At 38.9% G+C, this 18,571-nt stretch overlaps 2 protein-coding genes across 3 annotated transcripts in view; one reads left to right on the plus strand and one right to left on the minus strand.

Annotated features, from left to right (window-relative positions):
* The window catches only part of LOC105261378, a 33,487-nt gene extending 22,651 nt beyond the window's left edge, over positions 1-10,836 (plus strand). Inside the window, exon 5 of the mRNA XM_045049942.1 lies at positions 10,526-10,836. Coding sequence (XP_044905877.1) covers positions 10,526-10,584 — 59 coding nt within the window. The 3' untranslated portion in view covers positions 10,585-10,836. The remainder of the gene's footprint in view (positions 1-10,525) is intronic.
* Positions 1-18,571, minus strand: part of STK3 (serine/threonine kinase 3) — a 278,518-nt gene that overhangs the window by 22,370 nt on the left and 237,577 nt on the right. The window contains exon 11 of one of the 2 annotated variants that reach the window (XM_023248602.2): positions 13,457-13,554. The exons of the other annotated variant lie outside the window; for it this stretch is intronic. Within the exon in view, the coding sequence (XP_023104370.2) occupies positions 13,507-13,554 (48 nt within the window). The 3' untranslated portion in view covers positions 13,457-13,506. Of the gene's footprint in view, positions 1-13,456; positions 13,555-18,571 lie in introns of those variants that run through there. 2 annotated transcript variants of the gene reach the window in all.

Consider the following 18,571-nt stretch of genomic DNA (forward strand, 5'->3'; position numbering starts at 1 on the left):
GTTTTGGAGGGCTGTCCTGTGCACTGTAGAGGGTTTAGCAGCAACCCTGGCTTCTACTAACCAGATGCTCCTAGCATTCCCCCCAAATATCTCCAGACTACCAAACGGTCCTGGAGTACAAAATCATCCATAGTTGAGAACCAGTGAACTTCTCTGAGCATCCTAGACACAGAGAGGTGTAGGAAAAAAACTGAAGAGAGAGAGGGACCTGAATTCAGACTCTTGAGCTATGTGTGGAAGAAGGTAATGCCTCTTGGAATGTGCTTCTCTCTCTGAACATTACTCAATGGAATGGAAATTTTAGAGTGAGCACAAGGACAAGGGCACTAGAGGTCAGAGAAGTGAGAGAAATCTGTAAATAAGAATTTCAACTTCAAGTAATCTGCCTCTGACAAAGTGATCCCTGTGTATCTTCCTAAGAGTACTGAAACTCTTTTTGTTAAGGATCTGGCTTATTACAAAGCCCATCAAGAAGCACACTGAGACAGATCTGAGGGTGGGGTGGGGAAAGGGAAGGGTTGTTGAGAAGTGGAGAAGGGCTTACCATAGCTAAACTAAACTTAAGGCAGATCAAGTTTGCCTTCTGAGCAGAGAGTAAAGACCTGAAACATAGAAGAGGGTCACAGTGCAGCTTCTTAGCCAACTTTTCGAGGTCAGATGCCTGGGCTTCTCACTGAGGAAGGTGGCAGAACCTAGAAAGACCCTTCCCATTCCCCAGGGTTTCCAGAGGGACTTCATACGAGTAAAACCAACCTTAGGAAAGCAAAATGACATTTTATTTTCTGCCTCCTCATTTATTAAGTTGTGTGACTTGAAGAAAATCATGTGAGTTCTTTCAGTTTCTGAGCCTCTCAAATAAAATACAAATACTATAACTCATTTCACAGGGTTGTTCTGAAGATTACATGAAACCACATGGTAAAGGCCAAGTACAAGTGTGGGCACAGCTGGCTCCTGGCCCTTCTGTCTCCCCTTCTTTTTAAAATCTCTTTCCCTTTCAGGGACGCCTGGGTGGCTCAGTCGGTTGAGCGACCGACTTTGGCTCAGGTCATGATCTCACGGTTTGTGAGTTCGAGCCCCGCGTTGGGCTCTGTGCTGACAGCTCAGAGCCTGGAGCCTGCTTCCGATTCTGTGTCTCCCTCTCTCTCTGCCCCTCTCCCACTCATGCTCTGTCTCCAAAATAAATAAACATAAAAAAAAAAATAAACTCTCTTTCCCTTTCAGCTCACGTATACATGCCCACATCCATGCCAGCCTGTACTGACAGAGCTTTCTGCCATCCACTCTTATATGCTACATTTCCTGGCTTCTGTCATCACCTTGTTCTGGGATTTTCCTGTCTCCCCACACCCCTGATGGGGCAGTGGTACCTGTTGCTAGGTACATCAAAATTCTTTCACCTCTGGTGACAAAAGTGTATGTGTCAGGGTGGCAAGGAGGAGGATGCAAGAAACAAGAATGTTAGTTGTGAGAACGATAAACTTTATCTTTATGACTGTATTACCCTTGGCAGTCCTGATCGACTCCACCTGATGGAGACATAAAGAATCTGTCTGTGTGATGGTGGGGGCATGTAGTTTAGCAGGAAGCCTGAGAGGCAGTTAAAGGGTCAGAAAGCATGTAAGGAGTTCAGTTTTTGGTATGTTTGGTATGTCAGAGTAAGCTCCTAGTAGACTAACTCTTTCACAGATAACAACCTTCAATTGTGGACAAAATACAAAAAGCAACTACTAATCTGGGGAGTTAACAAAAACACTTTCCCCTTCCACAACAAAACATCTACCATGTTTGGGATATAACCCAAAATTACTTGACATTTCAACGTCAGGAAAATATGATCCACTCTCAAAGGAAAAGATAATCAACAGAGATCTACCTTGACATGACCCTCATAGAGAAACTGACAGGACTTTAAAGCAGCTATAATTAAACTCAGTAAGGGAAAATATGCTCATAATGAATGAAGAAATGGGAAACCTCAGCAGAGAAAGAGGAAACATAACAAAGACCCACATGGAAATTTTAGAGAAACGAAAAACTGAATATGTATCTGGAATCAAAGTTTATTGGATATGCTTAATAGCAGGATGGAGATGACAAAAGATCTGCTGGAAAAAGATCAATAGAAAATATCCAATTTGAAGAAGAGAGAGGAGAGACTGAAAGAGAAAAAAAGAGTTCAGGGACTTCTGGGATAATGTCAAGAGATTTAACAGATACACTGGAGTCCCAGAGGTTAGATAATGAGTGAATGGGGTGGGGGTGGGGGGATATATATACATAAAATAAAATAAAATAAAATAAAATAAAATAAAATAAAATAAAATAAAATAAAATAAAATAAAATAATAAATAAAATAAAAATAAAATAAATCTGAGGAAATAATAACCAAATACATTCTCTAAAGTGTTAGCAACAGATGCAAATTTACAGATTTAGGAAGCTCATCAACTGTAAAGAGGATTGAAAACAACAGCAATGACAAATATTTATGCCTAAGTTTGCTGAAAAAACAAAACAAAAAAATCTTAAAAAAATTTTTTTTAACATTTATTTATTTTTGACAGAGGGAGACAGAGTGTGAGTGGGGGAGGGGCAGAGAGAGAGGGAGACACAGAATCTGAAGCAGGGTCCAGGCTCCGATCTGTCAGCACAGAGCCCGATGCGGGACTCGAACTCATGAAACGTGAGATCATGACCTGAGCCGAAGTCAGATGCTTAATCGACTGAGCCACCCAGGCACCCAAGAAAAAAATCTTGAAAGTAGACAGAGAAAAGTGACATGTACAGGTGATGTATTAATCCCTTGTATATAACAATTTAAATCATCATAAACTTCTCTTTGAAAATATGGAGACCAGAAGACAAGTGAACATTTTAAACATTCTGGGGGAAAAAACATACTTCACTTTAAATATAAAGGCACAGATAGGTTAAAGTTAATGGACATAAATGGGGCACCTGGATGGCTCAGTCAGTTGAACATCTGACTTCAGCTCAGGTCATGATCCTACAGTTTGTGGATTCAAGCCCTGCATCGAGCCTTGTGCTGACAGCTCAGAGCCTGGAGCCTGCTTCAGATTCTGTGTCTCCCTCTCTCTCTGCCCCTTCCCTGCTCGCACTCTCTCTCTATCTCTCTTCTCAAAATAAATAAACATTAAAAAATTAAAAAAAAAAGAAAAAAGTTAATGGACATAAAAATAGCATGCAAACAGGAAACACAACAAGGCTGGAGTGATTGTATTAATATTAGGAAAAAACTGTATCACCTGCCTAGCTGATACAATGTAATTAAAAAAAAAAAAGAAAATTCACCAACAGGGAACAAAAAAAGCCTCTCCAAATGTACCATGGCAATGAATTCAGACCGTATCAGACAATTCAGATGACAATGTCTCTCTATAACCATCTTGACAGGCATATATCATAATTACTACAGAGACCGCCCAGGCATATCCAACCTTAGTATGCTTCTCACTACTGTCTCTCCACCTGGACAATGAAACTCAACAGAAATAATTATAACCACTGAGTCAGAGATTTTCCATTTGGGGGAAAGATTCAGGGTATGCTCTTGTGTCACAACTTGCTGGGGAACACAAACACATACACACACATACATAATAAAGCAAATATGGAGAATATCTGTTGAAATCTAGGTGGCTAATGTGTGTTCACTGTATTAACTTTCAGCTTTAAAAAAAGTTCGACAATAAGAAAATATTGAAGGAAAATTACTTGCAAGAACTTTACTCAAGATACATTCTCCTGTCTTTCCTTCATATTTTGATATATTGTTTTTGGGGAGAGGGGGAAGTCAGGGTATTGGCTATATATTGTGAAAAAAAAAACAAACCATCACATGAATTTGTTATATTTCAACCAAGGCTAGAAAATCCACATGGATAAGTACTGTCAGAATTTATGTTAAAAGTTTTCGGGGCGCCTGGGTGGCTCAGTCGGTTAAGCGTCCAACTTTGGCTCGGGTCATGATCTCACGGTCTGTGAGTTTGAGCCCTGCGTTGGGCTCTGTGCTGACAGCTCAGAGCCTGGAGCCTGCTTCAGATTCTGTGTCTCTCTCTCTCTCTCTGCCCCTCCCCTGCTCATGCTCTCTCTCTGTCTCAAAAATAAATAAAAAATATTAAAATAAATTAAAAAAAAAGTTTTCTGTCTCAAGGTTATAAAGTCTAAGAGTCTTACACCCAGTTCTTAAACATCCAAGATAGTTATCAGGCATTCATTAAACAAATATTCCTTGAAACCTACTGTGTGATAGATCAAGGAAGAGACAATAACCAAACATATGTAAGATGTTGCTGGGTAGTGATAAGTGCCAATTAAGAAAGAAAACAAAGTAGGGTAAGGGAACAGAAAGACTGGAAAAGTGACCTAAATGAAGTGAGAGAATATCTGTGAGAAGAAGAGTACTCCAGGCAGCATCAGCCAAAGCACAGGCCTCAGAGAAGTACACTTGACTTTACTTGAAGTTCAGCAAGAAGACCAGCACAGATGAAGCAAAGTGAGCAAAAAGGGTGGGCGGAGATGAGGCCAGAGAGGTGGCTAGGTGCCAGAACATGAATGGAACCAGTAGGCCATAATAAAGACCTCATATTTTACTCTGTGATGGAGAGGTTCTGGTGTGTTTTAAGCGAGAGGGTGACATAATTTGATCTATATTTAAAATGAATCAATCTGGTTCCAGAATGAAGGACAAAATGTGGGGAGTTAGGAATGGAAGCAGAGAGAAAAATCGGGAGATCAATTGGCTGTTGCCAAATATAACCCACAATGAGTGAAAAATGCATAAAGAATTTCTTTTAACTAACCCCTCCATCAAAGGCAGGAAAATACATAAGGGCAGGGAGTAAATATTGTACACTTATCAATTACTAACTAAGGCTCAATTACCAGTCTGTATTGGTTTGACTAAGGAAGGGGGAACCATCTGGGAGAATTATTGGCCAGAATACATTTGATATTTTTTAAATAATGGAATGAAGATTTGAAAATCAGGCTTCTCCTGTATTTGTCAGCTAGTCCCTCCATACTAAAAAATTAAAAAGTCACTGAAGTATAATATTTATTCAACTGAAGCCACACATTTCTCATACCTCCCTTGAGCTAGCATCAAAGATTATCTTAAAAGGTCATGAAGGAATTCGAATTCAAGGTTTTTCCTGCCTGCCCCATCCCAACACTTTAAATAAATGTAAACCTATCCTAACATCCCTTCATCTATAGCATTCATCTTCTCAAGGAGCTCTAAAACAAAACACTCTGCAGGTGGATTTCTGACATGCAAATCTTACAGATAATATATACAGCATTCTTTCAGATCAGTTATGTACTTTTAAAACATTATTTTTCTCCCTGAACAGAAATAAAGGGTTTTAAATCCTAACAGCAATTAAGGTCAAATCTAAATGTTTTCAAGACAATTTTACATTGCTTTTTAAAAATGTTCTTCATTTAAATTTTATTTTTTTTTATTAAAAAAAATTTTTTTTAATTTGAGAGAAAGCGACTGTGCACATACATGGGAGAGGCAGAGGAAGAGAGAGAATTTCAAGCTCCACACTCAGTGCAGAGCCCGACTTGCAGCTCATTCCCACGACTCTGGGATCATGACCTGAGCTGAAATCAAGAGTGGGACGCTCAACCAACTGAGCCACCCAGGGGCCCCTCTTCATTTAAAATTTAAATCAGGGGGATCCTGTGTGACTCAGTGGGTTAAGCATCCGACTTCGGCTCAGGTCATGATCTCACGGCTCATGAGTTCCAGCCCCGCGTCGGGCTCTGTGCTGACAGCTCAGAGCCTGGAGCCTGCTTCAGATTCTGTGTCTCCCTCTTTCTCTGCCCCTCCCCTGCTTGCACTCTCTATCTCAAAAAATAAATAAAAACATTTAAAAACTTAAAAAAAAAAATTTAAGGGGCGCCTGAGTGGCGCAGTCGGTTAGGCATCCGACTTCAGCCAGGTCACGATCTCACGGTCCGTGAGTTCGAGCCCCGTGTCAGGCTCTGGTCTGATGGCTCAGAGCCTGGAGCCTGCTTCCCATTCTGTGTCTCCTTCTCTCTCTGCCCCTCCCCCCTTCATGTTCTGTCTCCCTCTGTCTCAAAAATAAATAAAAACGTTAAAAAAAATTAAAAAAAAAATTTAAATCAGAATGCCAAATAAGAGACAGTTCAGATGTTTTCATAAATGCTGTGAGGAAATTATATAAAGATCAAGGTGAAATATATAATAAAATGTAACAATCTGTAGTTGAGGGCAGTTGACTGCCAATGCCTAGAATGGGTAGATCAGTGCATCCCCTTATGAGATGGCTCTCAGGAGTTAAGTCTCAACATTTGCTGAGCAGTGATTCAAGAACTAATACTCAAACAGCACCGCCTTAGATTATTCTGTGCGTGACCTCTAACTGCTTAGTGCCTAACTCTCCACACATGCCAAACAGAGAAGAATAATTGTTAGCCACCTCTCAGCAATTCTAAAAGATTTAACGAGACAAGGGAGCCAGACCTCCGTGGTGAGTCAATTATTCCCTGGGTGGAAGTCATGTTATTTGTGAGGTGCTGTAACTCTACGGATAATAGACTGTTGTACAAGCATTACAAATAGCTATTCTTGATTCCCAAGTGTTTACATTAAAGCTTTCAGATTAATGCACTCACCAAGTAACAAATGGTCCAATGTTTTATAAAAAAGTTGAGTTTGATGGAATGAAATCATCAAAAAGATTTTATAATGTTGTTTCTCTTCTGACTCTTAATAAGAGAGAGTACACCAATCTTTTAGGACAAGTGGGTTTAAAGGAATAGACAGATAAGGAGGAATGGAAGGTTTCTAACTGAATCCAGACCTGTTAAAATAGCCTGGTACCATGAACTATAGTATTTAATTGAGCCAAGTCCAGAGTCCACTAATTTCAGCTTGCCCAAGGCAAGGTTAGGGTACTGCTCTGGAAAGAAAAGATGTGGGTCTGCTAACAACATATGCTTCAACTCTTAAAAAGAAATGTGGCCCAATATTAATTGACAGTGATTAATACAACACATATAAATAAAGGCAATAACAAACACTTAAATTTGGATTAGAGAAGTCACAGGCTCTTTAAATAGTTCACACAGGATGGTCATGCTCTCATAAGTTAAAATGGATAAAATTGATTTTTTACACCAGATTAGCCACACAATATTAATCATATGAAATATTTCCCTGAAAGTCTTGGCACGAAAATGGGCCAATGTGTTCTGTTGTGCATATTTTTTCCAAAGTAAATTTAGATGGGGGAAAAACTTTAGAAAGTAATCACAAATTTCAAAATCAATAAATTCAAATTGTTTTTAAGGCGGTGAATGCACTGGCCTGCCAAATGCTGCAGGAAATTGATGTACAATCTGTCTGGCAACTGGACCATGTGAAAAAATTTTAGGAACGACCTTAAAATAACCAAGCCTCTGAAGCCTCAACAAAACTTGTTTTAGTAAGACCATTTTCCTGGTTCATAAAAAAGATAAGGAAGCAAGGGGTGGGATAACCAATTTAATTAGGGTGTGGTGAATTATCTTATCTTTAATTGGTACTTTCAATTGGGGCCTGGGCTCAGAAGAAAGGTTTACCATTGTCACTAAGACCAGTTACTCCGTGGCATGAAAATTAAATTATCCATTAGAACCCAGGAGTGTGTTTGAAAATAAAGGCCAAGGAAGCTCCAAAAAAATGAAGATTGCTATCTCTGTTCAGTGAAAATTAGTTAGTTTCTTACTACCTTTTAAAACTGCCTCTACTGTTCTGGCCTTGAATGATTCAGACTGAATGGGAAGAGTTAGTTTCCCAACGCAGGAGCCACTATGCCTTAAATATTTAATGCAGCCCACTTTATCCTAAGTCCTACAAGTTTTCAAAAGCACCAGGAAATACTTATTGAAAGAAAATAATTTCCTTCTACAAAAACTGGGAGGGAATGCCAAATTTTCTCTTTGAAAACAGTTTCAGTTTGATACGAAAGTATCATTTAATACTATGAGCAGAGCCACTAACATTTTACTTTACCGTTCACTCAAAAATTACAAAGACAGTACAAATTTCATGAAAATATTCAAATAATACCAATGCAAAATGCACTAAACAGTGAAAGTCCACTTCTCACGCTCCACTCCCAACCTCTTAACTCATAACGAAAGCTGATGTATCGTATAACTTCCAGACCTTTTCCCAACATACACACACAAATATTTTTACAAAAGCAGAATCATTTTTCTGTCCTACAACTTGTTTTTATTGCACTAGAGAGTGTACCATGAACAGTCTTCTGTATCTGTACACATAAATCTGCCACTTTGCTTTTAGTGGAGGTAGACACATACACACGCGCACACGCATTTAATTGCGAAGTTCTTACAACTGTTCATTTGTTCACTCTACAAACCTTTACTGAATGCCTAACCATGCTTCAGGCACGGTGCTATGCTGGGCATGATAACTATTGGGGGCGGGAGGAAAGCAACTGCAGGTGCTACTAATATAAACTGGGGTGCGGGGGGGCTCTCTTAGAGGAAGTACACCTAAGATTGGTTTGAAAGAGTAGGTAACAGCTAGGTAAAGAAGTGAACAGTCCACATTAAATTAGAACCAAAAAAATGTAACTTTATGGACTTTTTACACCAATATATGTACTTCCATGTGAATCAACTCTTGCACCATACTTTATTGTCTCTTTCAAAGTAAATATAAAGAAAATAACACTGCAACTAGATTTTCAATAGCGCAATTAATGATTTATTTAAAATATATTATGGAAAATATAAGCTTTAAAAATTTAAGACCCTGTTTTTATATACACGTGTAATATATACATATGTATGCACACACACACATACACAGACTATAATTATAGCATACTAAATACTGAAGAATACAATAAATTTGATTTCTTTTTCATTCTTAACAAAAGAAAACCTAGTCATTTTATTTACCTGGAAGAATTTTATTTATAAATCCAGTACTTTAGTGTTAGGTCAAGAAACAATCCATATTCAATTAGTCAATTTGAATTTTACATAGAACCATTATTGTTGCCCTGGAAGTCAGACTCATTTTAGCCACCCAAGATTTTATGGAGTGTATTTTATGGACAAATTATTGTATGAAATTGTGGAATATAGTCAACTGAAGTTATGGTCCTTACTCTCGAAGGGCTTCTAATGCATTACTGGGGACATCCATAGTCACAAATAAGTATAATACAAAGGCAGCACACACTGAGATTAATTCCAACTAGGGGAACTGTATAATGTTTAATGGAAGGCATAGGTTTAAGATGGGTGGAATTTCAACTAGCAAAACAGGGATGAAAAGGGTGTTCCTTAATCACACAGACGAGCACAGGTAAAGACAAAGAAGCTGGATGTTGCCACGTGCATGGTCGGGGATAGTGAAGTTGTGGGGGAGGCTGGAGTTTAGGAGCATAGAGGAAGCAGGAGTGGGAAATACAGCTGGAGAGGTAATGGGGGCAGATCATGGAGCAGATTCATGACATATCAGCAAGTTCGGCCTTTATCTTATAGGAAGTGAGGAGCCATCACAGGTATCTCAAAGGAAATGATATGATCAAAAGAATGCTGCATAAGCAGGAATGGGAAAGAAGACACAAATGGGGAGACAAAGTAGGGGACAGAGCAAAGCTCTAAGGAAGAGGTAATGAAGAGCTAAGGATGGCAGTGGTGGAAAGTGGAAGAAAGGAATACAGTGAAAGACATATTTTGGAAGCAAAGAGAAAAAGGTGAAGAACGGGGGCTCCAGGAAGCCCTAGATTTGAATGTGGGCTCCTCAAGTTACTTGCTTTCTGGCGTTAGGCAAGTTGGATTCTTAAGTCATAGTTTCCTCATCTATAAAATAGGAATAATGTGCCTGCCTGTGTGAAAAAACTCTCAGAAAACCACAGGAAATTGTCTGGATGAATCACGCCCACACACTTATTTTTTCAACAACATATAATAACAAAGAATGAAATGTAGCCCATATCTGGTTGGGGAAACATATGTAAACACAGAGGAGAGAGACTGTGTAAAGGCATTAACGACTGGGTAAAAAAGGTGAAGGGATTCAAGGAAGTTCTCATAGAGGGACATCTGAGGCAGGCTAGTCACAACTTTGAGGTGTTTTATTTTTCCTATGAATTATGAGGTTCCCCCACTTTCCCACCTGGTTCTCCACCTCACCGTATATACTATAGTTCAACCCCCTGGGTTTTATTTGAATTTTAAAGAGTGAAAGAAAGGCAAGCCAGGAGAAAGTAGCAGAAAAAAAGGTGGAGCTAGGGGCGGAAGGGGAAAGGGAGAAAGATTAGAGGAATATGAATGAATCTTAGGCAAATAACTTCTCAGGAAACAACACTTGAAAGAAAGCCAAACAATATTCAGATTCCCAGTGTGATACAATGTCAAGGCAGCAAAACGTAAATGAAAATATCTAACGAGTTCCAGGTGGCAGTTTAGTAGGTTTTTTTTTTTTTTTCTTTTCAGTACGTGACACTGGGTTGAGGTGGCTGTCAGTGTCAGTGTCCCATCTCAGCAAGTTTTAAGTTCACTTCAAACAGCAAATATACAGACTTCTCTTCAGACTGTTGGCATGCATTTGTCTACTGCTGATAAAAGCCTAAATGACTTTTTCTCAAGAAAGTAAGAGAAAAACATGGTTGCAAAGCTGCTGTCCTTAATTCTTTCATGTCTCAGGTAAATATTTACCAATGCCTACGCTGTGTAAGGAACAGGGATACAGGAGTGGGTATGATACTGATCTTGCCACTAACAGTCTCATAAAGAAATTCACTACAAAGTAGAAAGTGATAAATTTAATGAGAGGTACAGATAGACAAAATCCCAGCATAAAGGAGGGAGAGAGCACTCTGAGCTGAGAAGATCAAGGATGTGGCATTGGCAGTGGGAGAGGAGACTATGCTGTGACACTCACTTGACAAACATTTAATGAGCACACATAACATGTAAGCCACTCACCTAAAAGGCAATGGGAATGTGAGGTGATTTAGTCTAGCTCCTTCCCTGAATGCACTAGGAAACGAAAGTTCGGAGACCCAAACAGACAATTCAATTCAAACACATCATAAACACGGGTAAAATCAGAACTGATATTTCCAGGCTGCAAGTCCAGTACTTTCTTACTACTTTACTCTGTCTCCTTCAAAACCCTGTCTAAATATTTTGTGATGGACAGTGGTTACTTCAAAAAATATCCCCATTCCATTTCTGCATTAAGCCTAATTTGTTGTAAAATGCCTCTTCTAACACATAGTTAAAATTTACCTTCATTTCTAACCAGCGCCCCCCTCTGAAACCACACAGAACATACACAATTCCATGGCCATATGACCACCACTCACATATGTGAAGACATAGGTGAAGAATTCAGCTGATAATTATCATGGATTCAGTATATCACTACGTCTGAGAAGCAGGCATTGAAATTAGGAAGATCAGGATATGTAATCCAGCTTCAACATTTACTAGATGTATGATCATGAGCAAAGTTACTTAACTTTTATAATCTGTGTCCTCACGTGCAAAATAGGATGTCTACTGTCCTTCATGTCTCCCACAGAATTTAATAGCTAATAGCTATGATACAGAATTGGTACAACTTTGGGTGTAACTAAGAACACTACAGTTTCTCTATATACATTAAGCTAGCACAGAATCATCTGAGGTGAAAAGTTACAAAACTAAGAAAAGATGGCAGTGTTCCCCTCTCTCTGTCTCCCCTCCCTGTCTCCCTCTCTCCCCCTCTCCCATTTCTCTCCTCTCTGACACAGGCCAGTTAACGAGTAACAGCTCTGAAATACTAAAGAAAAGCTAGGTAACAGTCATGGCTTCACCATAGGATGTATGCAAATAGAGTTGCTGGCAAGAGAGAAGTTTCGTTGAGATAAAATATTGAAAAATATTTCCCTATCATTTAAGGCACAAATATGCTTCTTTCCTGTTTAAATCAGAAAGAAAGATCATCAAGGGTTGGGATTCAGATACAAACATACACAGCATCTCCGATGTATGAAAGGACAGAAAACGGTACAAGGATTGCTCCCTCTATATTCATAACTTCCAAACAATGCAGCGCAAAGCTGACCGTTTTTCCTGGTTACTTACGTAGGGTACGGAGGGAGTAGAAAGGAAGAACAGGAGATTTAGAGTTGGTTCTTCTCCTACATCCAAATGTTATAAACCAGCTGGTAATGTTTCATAGCAATAACCTCACGTGCTAGGCACTGCAAGTAATTCCCCATATTTGGGTAGGAAGAATGCATCAAGTCTCAAGGAATAACATACTGCTGGGGAATTTAGTGATAGACCCCAAAGAGAGACATGCAGCTCCCAGATAGGAGAAAGGAGTCAAGGACTCACCTAGATGATCTGCAGACTAGACATATAGTTTGGGCCTTCAAAATAGGGCTAAGCTAAGAAATGGAAGACGAAAATGCAGAGGAGAGGTAGCTGTCCCTCAATATCTGTTCTTTCTTCCGCAGAATAACATTTTTAGCTGAACCCATGGCCATTCCAAATAAAGACAACATTTTCCAGTCTCTCTTGCAGCTATGTACATGTGGCCCTAAGACTTAATACTGGCTAGTATTACAGGGCATCTTCCGGGTACCTTCCTCGAAAGATGGTGGGGCATGCTCTTTTTCATCCTTTTCTCCATTCTGGTGCCTGGAATGGAGATGCCTCGACCTTTGACCATGAAAATGAGAGCAGCACCCTAGAAATGGCGAGTGGTGACTTTCAAGAAGTGGGTCTCTAGACATACACATTGATTTCAATTTTTATTAAGCAATGTTGTCAAAATCCCCTTAAAACTATCTTTTACACATCTCAATTTCATCAGATTACACTCCTAGAAGTGGGTAAAAGGATATAACAACATTCTAAAGTTTTTGATACATATAGCCATACTGCTTTTCTGAAAGTTTAAGTTTACATGTGCTTCCCTCCTTTCCAGCACAATATGAGTTAATCTTTTTATGATAATCTTTTCATATTAAGTTATGGGCACCATATTATAAATGCTTGTTTCTAATTTACTTGACTTTCAGTTAGTTGGTTGTTATTGTACAGAAACTTCAAATCTTCATGTAGTCAAATAAAGCCCTTTTTTAAACGTGGTTTCTGCCTTTACTATGATACATTTAAAAACCTTTCCCACATCAAGATTACATACATATTCACCTACATTTCCCTATTATTTACTTTCACTGAATCTTTAATCCATATGGAATTTACTTTTTCCACAAATTTAGATAATTATACCAACACCAGATTCAACACACTGAATAATAAACGTTAGTGTATCTCTCCTCCTAATAATGAAAATTTCCACTTTTATTACATTCTGATTTTTTAAATTAGTACTAGATTATTTTAATTATTCATGTAAGTACTCACTTTTTTTTTTTTTCTCCAGAAGTCTGTTTGGTTTATTCTTCAGGTAAACATTAGAAATACATTGTCAGGTTTGGCCAAACAAAAACAAACAAAAAACCCTGAAATTTTAATTGGAATTGTATTAAATGACAGAGAAATTTGGAGGGGGTAAGGAGAATATATAAATTTATTTATTTTTAAAAAATATTTTTATTTATTTTTGATAGAGAGCAGGGAGGGGCAGCAAGGGGGGGGTAGTGAGGGTGGGGAGGGAGGGAGGGAGAGAGAGAGAGGGAGAGAGGGAAAGAGGGAGAGAGCAAGCGAATGAATGAATATCCCAAGCAGGCTCCACGCTGTCAGTGCAGAACCCAGCATGGGGCTCAAACTCATGAACTGTGAGATCATGATCTGAGCTGAAACCAAGACACTTAACTGACTGAGTCACCCAGGCACCCCAAGAATATATAACTTTAAAACATTAACTCTTCCCATTCACAAATATGAAATATTTCTCCATTTATTAAATTGTTCTCAGGTCCTGTAGGTTCTATAGTTTGGATAGTTCTATATTTACTTAAGTTCTAGAGTTTACTTCATTATACAAATTTCTAAGTATGATTGTAGATTTTTCTGCATATTGTTACAAGTAGGGTCTTTGAAAACATGCTTCTTTGTGCTGGTTTGGAAGACACCATTTTAAAATTTATTTGGTAACTGACCTTCTTTACTGATCAGTTCTCAGCTTTTATTTATTTATTTATTTTTAAATTTTTATTTATTTTTGAGACAGAGAAAGACAGAGCATAAACAGGGGAGGGTCAGAGAGAGGGAGACACAGAATCTGAAGAAGGCTCCAGGTTCCGAGCTGTCAGCACAGAGCCCGATGCGGGGCTCAAACTCACGGAGTGTGAGATCATGACCTGAGCTGAAGTTGGACGCTCAACTGACTGAGCCACCCAGGTGCCCCATCTCAGCTTTTAATAATGCTCATAAATGTTAGTTGATTATCTTGGGTTTTCTACTTAGGCAAGAATATTTTCCATTTCCTAAAGATGGGATTTCTCACTTCCTTTGCAATATTTATACCTCACTTCATTTTCTGGTCTTACGGTATTAGAACTTTCAAAACAATATTAAGTAATAGAGTTAATAATGGTAATAGCTGACACTCTTACCTTTTTTCCCCCTGACTTTACATTTCTTTAAAAAAAAAATTTAAATGTTTATTTATAAGAGACAGAGAGAGTGCAAGTGGGGAAGGGGCAGAGAGAGAGAGAGAGAGATAGAGAATCTGAAGCAGGCTCCACGCTCTGAGCTGTCAGCACAGAGCCTGATGCGGGGCTCGAACCCACCAGCCATGATGAGATCATGACCTGAGCCGAAGTTGGACAATTAACTGACTGAGCCACCCAGGTGCCCCCCACCGACTTTACATCATAGGGCACTTTGCTCTTTTGAGAAATACATATAGTTGCTATGTATTAGTTTTTCCCACCCCTTTTTACACTGTTCCGAATGCCAAGCTATACTGTAAATTCCCTGAAGACAAAAACTGTTTTAGTAATCTTTACAATAATTGTAGCATCCAGTGCAGTGTCTTGCACAGAGAAGATAAATCATTAAATCAGCGGTTCTCAAACCTAATGGACACTGGAATCACATGGGAGCTTTACAAAAAACTTAAAGTTCCATAAACCATTTATAGACTACAAATTCTTTGTTCTCTGTCAATGGCAGAGGAAATCTAGATGTTTTAAAAGGTGGTTCTGATGATCTACCAGGTTTGAGAACCAATAGTCTAATACTTTTATCACCCCTGGAGATTCTGTTTCAGAGTCAGGGATCTGATTTTTAACAAATCTTCCTAGATCCATATAGAGGCAGGATTAGAAATTACTTAGACTGTTTTTTTTTTTTAAACTTTTTTTTAACGTTTATTTATTTTTGAGACAGAGAGAGACAGAGCATGAACGGGGGAGGGTCAGAGAGAGGGAGACACAGAATCTGAAACAGGCTCCAGGCTCTGAGCTGTCAGCACAGAGCCCGAGGTGGGGCTCGAACTCACAGACTGCGAGATCATGACCTGAGCTGAAGTCAGCCGCTTAACTGACTGAGCCACCCAGGCGCCCTGATCCCCTCCTTGTTTTTATATTATTTTTGTTTCCCTTCCCTTATGTTTATCTGCTTTGTCTCTTAAAGTCCTCATATGAGTGAAGTCATATGATAAACAAAGGCTATTTTTAATATGCAAGCAAAATTCAGCCTCAAACTGACCTCTACTTAATATGCTTTTAACAAAACATAAAAGGTAACATTCAAATGTATGCCTGAAATAAAATTTTCTAAAATAGAACTGCTAATAAGAGGAAAGAATATAAATTACTGGCTAAGACAAAAAGACCATATTCTAAAAGACTAAGTCATGACTTTGGTGAAATCACTGCATTATTCATTTGTTATTACTAAATTTTCATGAAGTTTCTTCTCAAGAAACTCAATGAAATGCCTTAATGATTATTAAATGGTGCAAATGAGTATCCCTAAATTCTCCAATACTAAAAATTGGAAGACAGGGTGGCAGTGGTAGAGAAGAAGAGAGATAAAAGTAAAAAGAAGCAACAAGCAAAAGACGTTAGGTATCTTCCTCTATCAAAAGTGAACTAAACTGCGACTTCTGGTTCATTCCACAAGGATCTTTCTGTAAGAGCAGAATTTAAAGACATGATGTCTTCCTGACTCTCAGGACTTTGTTAGACGTATATTTGATTGTTAACTTGGAATTTGGAATGGGAGAAAGAAACGGTACCAAATTAATCTAGAAGAGGCATGAAATTGGAGAGAGACCTAAAACTCAAGTGCCAATATGTTGAGAATAAAGACAGTTTACAAAGGAAATAGTTTTGAGAAAGGGAACAACATTCAGTGTGGTGGTTGAAGGAAGTGATCCTAAAAATGGTGTTTTGCTTTTTGGCAGGAATGAAATGGATTTTGTGGGTAGGGAAATCAGAGAAACCCACAATGGTAGTTTAAGTTTGAAATTACAAGATATTTGATAGGAGAATTGATAAAGGAAAGGGGACTAAATGGTTAGGTGGCATCTCCAACTGCTACTCCCATCCTCGTCCCCAAGCCAGCGCCCACCCTTTCTCCCTGATTGCTCTGACCCAGAGTAACACCTCTCTCTTCCCATCAGATGTGGTTTCTCTACCAATGCTCTGGGCCCCTTCCTCTCTTTCCTTAGGGGCTTCACTCCATTGATTATCTTCAGTCAATCCTCAAACTCTTGCCATTAGCTCTTCTCTTTCAGCATATAAAAATCCTCAAGCTTTTCATATCTAAAGCCAAACCAAAAGTTTCTTTAAACCTATGTACTCTTTTTTTTAATGTTTATTTATTTTGAGAGAGAGAGAGAGAGAGAGAGAGAGAGAGAGAGAGAGAGAGAGATAAAGAGTGAGCCGGGAGGGGTAAGAGAGAGAGGGAGACAGAGAATCAATCCCAAACAGGCTCCATGCCGTCAGCACAGAGCCCAATGTGGGGCCGGAACACATGGACCATGAGATCATGACCTGAGCCGAAACCAGGAGTCAGAGGCGTAACCAACTCAGTCACCCAGGCACCCCAACCCTATGTATTCTTTCAAGATCATCTGATCTCTCTTCGCAAGCCACTCCTAGAAAGACATATACTTCCTGATTCACTCTTCACCCTGAAGCAATCCGGCTTTAGGTTTTACGATCCCACTGAGGCTGTTCCACATAAAAGCAACAATGACCTTCTAAGTATCAAATCTAATCTCTAGTTTTTGGCCCTCATATAAATGAATCCTACTGAAACTTTTTACACATTCACCTTCTCTTTCTTGAAAAGGTCTCCTCCCTCAGTATCTAAGATATCACATTCCTTCTGTGAATGCTCCACAGGGACTCATCTCATTCTGCCTATTATTACTCTCCCTCCATATTCATGACCTCAACGATGCCAGTTCAAAAATTACGTGGAATTCTGAATCTCTAGCCCAGATAGATATCTCTGTGGAGCTCTGATACTGAAAGTTTGACACTACTATGTCCAAAACGGATTCATCATGTTCCTCCTTTAAAAAGTCACTTGTTACTTCTTAACTTAGTTGAACGGAGCCATCACTCACCCAATTGTTCAAGTAAAACATCTGGGAATCATCTGAGATTCTTCCCCCTTCCTAACTTCCCAGATCAAATCACTATGGACTAGAGATTCTCTCAAACCTGTTCCTTTGCATTTATTCCATTGCCTTTGTTTGTTTCTCATTTGGACCATGTTACATTCCAACAGTCTCCTTAGTGATTTCTCTATCTCTAATTTCAATCCTTGCAACCTAGTTTCTAGAGGAAATGTGTTCTAATTGTTCAGTGGCTCTCTGTTACCTATAAGCTACCTTCTCAACTTTGTATGGCATAAATGTACCTGCCCACTCTACTTCCTCATTCTTACCACTTCCAGCTCAACTTTATGCTCCAGCAACACTGAACATGTTTTCCTGTGTCCAGTTCCTCTGTACGTGCTGTGGCACCATTTCCCCACTTGTCTGCCTGGTACATTTTTACCTATTTTTAGCTACTTGTTTAAATGCTAATTTCTCTATCAGGTAGACTTTGGTGTTCTTTATACATTCTCAACTGCAGTTTTGAAGATTCTTCCATTAAACAATGACTTTACTGCATTATAATTGTTTGCATGGGCATCTTAAGTACTTAACTGGCTTACAGTAGGGTATTAAAATAGATCTTGTATCCTAGAACAGTAGTTATCAAACTATTCCCCTAACTTAAAAAGCTTTATAACAAATGCCCAGAAAGGTCTTTTAATTTTAAGCTATTTGAGATTAAGGAATAAGAGACCACTTATTTTCATTTTACCAGTACAGTATCTAACACAGTGTAGTAAAGATCTGCAGTATTTACCCAATGAGTAGTTCATTGCACAAACATTGTTTGAGCAACTAGTAGTAGTCAGAAACCATTCTTGGTGCTGGGATACGGTGCTGAGCCTAACAATCATGATCTCTATCCTAGGAGAATTTAAAACGCCAAGGGGAAGACAGATCTTCAGTAATTCCGGGGCGCCTAGGTGGCCCAGTTGGTTGGGCATTCGACTTCA

Source organism: Felis catus, chromosome F2 (assembly GCF_018350175.1).
Source record: "Felis catus isolate Fca126 chromosome F2, F.catus_Fca126_mat1.0, whole genome shotgun sequence".
Taxonomy (NCBI): domain Eukaryota; kingdom Metazoa; phylum Chordata; class Mammalia; order Carnivora; family Felidae; genus Felis; species Felis catus.